At 47.4% G+C, this 7,471-nt stretch overlaps 1 protein-coding gene across 1 annotated transcript; it reads right to left on the bottom strand.

Moving 5' to 3' along the window:
* Positions 1-203: 203 nt before the first annotated feature.
* Positions 204-1,088, bottom strand: LOC123761486 (ice nucleation protein InaA-like). The gene has a single exon (XM_045747514.1). It carries the CDS (start codon positions 1,086-1,088, stop codon positions 204-206), a length of 885 nt encoding a protein of 294 aa, XP_045603470.1.
* Positions 1,089-7,471: the final 6,383 nt, after the last annotated feature.

Here is a 7,471-nt window from a genome sequence, read left to right as displayed (position 1 = left end):
CAGGCGATGGCCTTTCCTAACTTCTAACTCAACTTTTAAGTGCTATAATTTTTAATGTAACTTCTCTTTGATGCTACTTTGTTCAACAATTTAGTTCTTTTAAAGAGAACATCTAGAGAGTTAATCTCTTTATCTCTGTGGAATTTCTCTTTCCTCGTTAACGTGGCTTTGTGTACGTAAATAAATGGAGCGTTGTGAGGGTCTTAGGAAGGTGAGTTGGTTAGTGTGGTGCCATACTCCTGGTATATTGTGGCGCCATACTCCTGGTATATTGTGGTGCCACACTCCTGGTATATTGTGGTGCCATACTCCTGGTACATTATGGCGCCACACACTTGGTACATTATGGCGCCACACTCCTGGTATATTGTGGTGCCATACTCCTGGTATATTGTGGCGCCATACTCCTGGTATATTGTGGTGCCACACTCCTGGTATATTGTGGCGCCATACTCCTGGTATATTGTGGTGCCACACTCCTGGTATATTGTGGTGCCATACTCCTGGTACATTATGGCGCCACACTCCTGGTATATTGTGGTGCCATACTCCTGGTATATTGTGGTGCCACACTCCTGGTATATTGTGGTGCCATACTCCTGGTATATTGTGGCGCCACACTCCTGGTATATTGTGGTGCCACACTCCTGGTATATTGTGGTGCCATACTCCTGGTATATTGTGGTGCCATACTCCTGGTATATTGTGGTGCCACACTCCTGGTATATTGTGGTGCCATACTCCTGGTATATTGTGGTGCCACACTCCTGGTATATTGTGGTGCCATACTCCTGGTATATTGTGGTGCCATACTCCTGGTATATTGTGGTGCCATACTCCTGGTATATTGTGGTGCCATACTCCTGGTATATTGTGGCGCCACACTCCTGGTACATTATGGCGCCACACACTTGGTACATTATGGCGCCACACTCCTGGTACATTATGGCGCCACACTCCTGGTACATTATGGCGCCACACACCTGGTACATTATGGCGCCACACTCCTGGTACATTATGGCGCCACACTCCTGGTACATTATGGCGCCACACTCCTGGTACATTATGGCGCCACACTCCTGGTACATTATGGCGCCACACACCTGGTACATTATGGCGCCACACACCTGGTACATTATGGCGCCACACACCTGGTACATTATGGCGCCACACACCTGGTACATTATGGCGCCACACACCTGGTACATTATGGCGCCACACACCTGGTACATTATGGCACCACACACCTGGTACATTATGGCGCCACACACCTGCCACACTCTTATTAATAGCTTTTACTGCACAAGAAAATAATACCACACTTTTACAGAAATACTGCGTGGCTAACCACTTCGGTCAGGTCGTTTACAACAGTTAAGGTAGAGGTGGGCTTCGTGCAGGTGTGGTGGAGCCGGTGTGTGTGTGTGTGGCTTCCCCTAAACACACCTGCTATTCGTAAGAAAATCTAACAAACACTACACTTGCTTTCAAAGGTTAATATTAAAAGAATTCCCACTTTACATTTCTATTACTATATCTTCTTCCCATATTCATGGGATCCATGAATGGAGTTTAAAGAAATATAATCACTAAACCCAATTGTTAGAGAAGTCAAATCACCCATCAGAGCCTCAAGGAACAAATAGTGTACTTATTATAATTTGTACACATGAACACGCAGGCAATTCACACTTTGTCTAGTGTACTATTCATCAAAATTGAACAAGACTCCGCTGAATGGAGCCTCATCTAGAGCCCATGTCAATAAGATTACCTGCTTGATACCTGGTTGATGGGGTTCTGGGAGTTCTTCTACTCCCCAAGCCCGGCCCGAGGCCAGGCTTGACTTGTGAGAGTTTGGTCCACCAGGCTGTTGCTTGGAGCGGCCCCGCAGGCCCACATACCCACCACAGCCCGGTGTGGATTCAACAAGATTAACTTGTTGAATTTGTTATCTTTCATTAACACCATTTTACCCTCCCCCGCCGTCGCTAAGCTCACTGAATGACTGGGTGTGTCGAGTTAAGAGGCATTATGAAATTTCACAAGTGGGTCTTTTCAGTGGCATCAGGCATCACTGGCGCCCAGGACTTCCACTACTCTCACCACTAACACCCAATACTTGTACAGCAGGCATCAGTGTCTCCCAACACTGCATCACGGTCGAGAGTCGGTCGGCCGAGCGGACAGCACGCTGGACTTGTGATCCTGTGGTCCTGGGTTTGATCCCAGGCGCCGGCGAGAAACAGTGGCCAGAGTTTCTTTCACCCTATGCCCCCTGTTACCTAGCAGTAAAATAGGTACCTGGGTGTTAGTCAGCTGTCACGGGCTGCTTCCTGGGGGTGGAGGCCTGGTCGAGGACCGGGCCGCGGGGACACTAAAAAGCCCCGAAATCATCTCAAGATAACCTCAAGATTTCAAGATACATCACTGATACAACTTTGGTGAATCAATAGGCACCTCTGGCGCCTACTGCACGAACTACTGTACTGGATTCCTTGCCCCCACCAGTAGTCGATTGATGATTGATGAAGATTAAGCCACCCAAGAGGTGGCACGGGCATGAATAGCCCGTAAGTGGTGGCCCTTTTGAGCCATTACCAGTATCAAAAGATGATATTGGAGATCTGTGGAGGTGCAACTGCACTCTGCGTGACGGGAGATGTCTCCCGGACCAAATGGTGACCAAATGGTCACCAGTAGTCGATTGATTGATAAAGATTAAGCCACCCAAAAGGTGGCACGGGCATGAATAGCCCGTAAGTGGTGGCCCTTTTGAGCCATTACCAGTATCAAGAGCTGATACTGGAGATCTGTGGAGGTGCGACTGCACCCTGCGTGACGGGAGATGTCTCCCGTGTGGAGAAGGGAAGGAACCAGTAGTCCTTCTGAGCCATCTTATATAACCCCGACCAGCACCTCACCCCCTTGCAGCACCAGGCACCCAGCACAGGCACCAGTCACGTTCACTACATGGACCACAGGCACCAGTTACGGCTCACCACCTGCAGCACGTGAGCCCACTAGGATCACTACCACTGCGAACACCACCTACAACCTCTGACAAACTCATCCCACGTCCCTCGGGTCGTTGTCAGTCCAGTTAGTGTCTCGTGCAGTTTTATGGACGGGCCGCCAGGGTCATGTTACTGAGCCGGGCCATCATATCCGAGGTCCGGCCAGTTTCTTGGTCCTTTTCCGCCTTCCAGGACACGTTCCAGGCCAATAAATAATCCTGTATGTCGTCCCAAGGATCCATGCCACCTCCTGATACCTTTGGATGGCAGGACTTCCGCTATACCTTCAGGTCTTCCCTCTTCCATCTTACTTTACACGCTTCCGGGGCCCTTCACATCTCTTCCATCTTACCTTACACACTTCCGGGGCCCTTCACATCTCTTCCATCTTACCCTCTATACTCCCAGGTCCTCCACCACACAGTTATGACCTACCACACACTTCTAAGTTCTCCACCACAGTCTCAGACCAACAAAAATTCTAGATTTTCCGTCACATCTTCAAGTCCTCCTCCACATCTACAAGCGCTCTTCCACACCTGCAGGTCAGCCGAGGTCAGCTTCAACGTGACAGTTCGTCCTGGCAGCATGGGTTATTTATTCTTCAAGAGGAACCAAAGCGCACGCAATGAGCAGTGAGAGGCACGGGCACTGACACGGACATTGGCACGGTAAGAGTATGAACACGACTAGAGACACACATATATAGTCACGGACAAGAGGCACGAACACGTATATAGGTTCAGATTAAGAACACAGGCACAGAAGCGGGTATAGATTCAGACACGGACACAGCATCACGGGCAAAAACACGACCATAGACACACTAGAGGCAATAAACCAAACGTCATACATCCCATACAATGTGAATGAGAAGATCATAATAGAGAGTAAAACATCTGGGAATAAACGCCTTCCAAACAATACCAACAGGGGTTCAGACACGACATAAGCCACCTCGCACTCCTAATGCCATGCCAGGCCGACTGAAACCCCACACGACCCAAGTGTAGACAGACTGCTTATTTGTGGAATGTCTGAAGGTGTTTGACACAGTGCTCACGTGAGACAAGTCCAACTGACAGGGAAGGTGAATCACCATTCCTCTTTTCACTATAATTAGATGATGAAACCGGCGGTGCTCAGGTCGATCCCCCTCAAAAAATTGCCCCAATGAAGTGTTTCTAAGCCTAGTAGGCATCCATCAGTCTCAGGAGACTATGGAGTTGCGCTCTGATTGTCGGTCTGGAGTGGCCTCACCAGGGCACAAAGCCAGGGTAGGTTGAGTCGGGGGAGAAGCTGTTACCCAGGCAGCAGGTCCCCCCTCTCCATGGCGCTTCCAAGCCTACAGCATGGAAATCTGCTATCAGGACAAGTGATTTTGCATGTCAAAATAATAATATTTTAACTAGCTGGAAAGCTATGATAAAAATACCCACTAGTCACTGTGCAAAGTTGGATGAGACTAGCCGCAGACGTCTGGCCTTCAACCTTGGAAAGACAGCCTAGTAAACATACACACATTACCTTTTATATGTAGACTTGTTGTTAATGTGGTCTCGAGGTCTGACGTCTACTACAATGAGTAATCACCAGGCTAAAACCTAAGTCAAAACATGGGTCAAGACGTAGGTGAAGACGCGCGTTAAGACGTGTGTTTACACCTCTGGTACCTAATATTAATTTGTGCTTATCTCTCATTTCAAGTGAGTTCACATAAGTAAATCATATTATCATATATATATATATATGTCTCACCTTTACTCTGGGAACACCCTTATCAGCCCAGATATATAGGTTCACGTCTTGGGCCAGACGGAGCCGCTCTGGGATATACCTATTTATAATTGATGTGAAGAGTCTCAGTGTGCCAACAGATGCAGTCTCGTCAATGTTTACTGACGATAACACAACGAGAATGATAAAAACAGATAAATACTGCAGTAAGTTACAGGACCTGCACAAACTGAAATAATGGTCTTACAAGTGACTCCTAGAATTTAGCTCTAGAGAATGAAAAGTAGTGAAAATGAGTAATGGGTACAAGAGGCTGAGCAAAGGTTTTCCTATTGGAAATGAAAGCCATTCTAGAATAGAAGGGGGAAAATATAAAGGTTCTGTAGGATATGTATATATGTATATATATATATATATATATATATATATATATATATATATATATATATATATATATATATATATATATATATATATATATATATATATATATATATATATATATATATATATAAAATGTTTAGGAGGTGCTTTTGTGGCAATTTAAAAAAGAATAAGGAAGGAGAGACTCGTTTTTCTCCCTCTTGCAACATCGTCAAGTTATTATAATTATTACAATCATTATTATGCTGTCTTTAAAGTGATTGTATATGTATTATTTCATATAAAGGTTTGATGAAATTTACTTCATGAAGACAAGGCCGTGGAGTACAGCGTTGAGCTGGTTGTCTGCGAGGATGAGACAACCTGTCAGTCTTCCTAGTGTTGCCTGTGTAACTCCCGCTGACGGCTCAGGACACACACACACGCACGCACGCTACAACACCAAGACGGTGAAAGGGGAGGATTGACTAGGCACCAATTAAGCGTATGCTTCTCTTCGCCCAGCAGTGATTGGGTACCTGGTTCTTCAAGATTGGCGAGTAGTGTTCCAGGGAAACTAGCGGGTAAGGCTGACCATGAGCTATGGGGAAGGGAAAGCTCTCAACCTACTATAACAGGCGTCAGCAGTTGTCTGATCCTGTTATCTTGAGGTTATCTTGAGATGATTTCGGGGCTTTAGTGTCCCCGCGGCCCGATCTTCGACCAGGCCTCCACCCCCAGCAAGCAGCCCGAGACAGCTGACTAATACCCAGGTACCTATTTTACTGCTAGGTAACTGGGGCATAGGGTGAAAGAAACTCTGCCCATTGTTTCTCGCCGGCGCCTGGATCGACCCAGGGACCACAGGATCACAAATCCAGCGTGCTGTCCGCCCGGCCGACCGGCTCCCAAGACCGGCTCTGTACCCACCTGTGTAAACAAAATAAGGGAAGAGCCCAGTACGAACATATAATAAACTGCAGGCGCGTGCTGAACGCACTGACGGGCAGGTTACAAACAAGAGATCAGACGGAAAGGTAATGGTATCACAGACGGGCGGACAGTCGTACAGCCATCACACACACTGCAACAATGGTCTGAAAGAGACTTCCCGGCCGGACCACAAAGCCAACATTCACCGACGAAAAGGCAGCTCCCTGGACACAAAAAAGATCAAGGATTAGACAACATGCCGAGCCTATCTCCAGAGGCACAGATCAGCAGGTGCCCGTCAGTAACACCTTTCAAAGCTGATACACATGTACGGAAAACTTTCAAGACCCTGGAGTAGCAGGCCCGCCGGGGCGCTCGACCTGCGCCAGGGCAGGACTGGAACATATTACCAACACCTGGAAAAGCGTTGCACAAGAACCGACATTCGGTTCTCTAGGCACAATCTGATAAGTTCGGGAGTTGCAGTCCACCAACCAGGATTCAAATCCAGGCAGAAATAAATGGCAAGAGTTTCTTTCACCTGATGCACAACTAGATGCACCCCCGCAAGCACAACTAGGTGAATATAAGTAGGTGAATACACACACACACACACCATTACATGGCTTCCCGGTTGAGTGTACAGCTCTTGGGGGGGTCGTAGTCCTAAGGGCCCGGGTTCGATTCCCAACCGAGGCAGAAACCAATGTGCAGAGTTTCTTTCACTTTGATGCCCCTATTCTCCTAGAAGTAGATACCAGGGAGTTAGACAGCTGCTACGGGCTGCTTCCTGGGGATGTCTGTGTGTGTGTGTGTGTGTGTGTGTGTGTGTGTGTGTGTGTGTGTGTGTGTGTGTGTGTGTGTGTGTGTGTGTGTGTGTGTGTGTATGTGTGTGATAGAGATCAATATATGTATGTAGCAGACATAATACAGTAAAAATAAATTGATTATATAGGCGGGGTCCAAGTTTGTGTTTGTGTCTGCAGAATCGAGCTATTAGCTCGATTCTGCAGACAGAAACAGTAAATACAGACAGACACAAGTGATATTGCCGGCGGAGTGCCGTGATCGCTAGTAAACAGGTTGTGGTGCGACATAACTTGGGACCAGTAAGGTGCTCCCGCTCATTGTATATTGCACTTCATTTGCAGAAGAGGCGCGCGGGCCGTCATTACCCCTCGCAAGTGTGTGTACTCGCCTGTATTTATTGACCTAATTATGCTAAGTGGGAGAAGGAGGGGCGGGTGGGTGGGAGGGGGGTTACTTAGCTCTTTGGTCCTGTCTTGTGTGCGTGTAGATGTGTGTGTGTGTGTGTGTGTGTGTGTGTGTGTGTGTGTGTGTGTGTGTGTGTGTGTGTGTGTGTGTGTGTGTGTGTGTGTGTGTGTGTACTCACCTTGGCAGGGGTTGAGCTTAGGCTCTGT

The sequence above is a fragment of the Procambarus clarkii genome, chromosome 7, assembly GCF_040958095.1.
Source record: "Procambarus clarkii isolate CNS0578487 chromosome 7, FALCON_Pclarkii_2.0, whole genome shotgun sequence".
Taxonomy (NCBI): Eukaryota; Metazoa; Arthropoda; class Malacostraca; order Decapoda; family Cambaridae; genus Procambarus; species Procambarus clarkii.
Note: the sequence above shows the minus strand (reverse complement) of the source record. Positions and strands in the feature narration are given on the sequence as shown.

What these genes read in the sequence shown, in the direction of transcription:
- LOC123761486 (XM_045747514.1), bottom strand. Translation starts at nt 1,088, where the DNA reads ATGTACCAGGAGTGTGGCGCCATAATGTACCAGGAGTGTGGCGCCATA.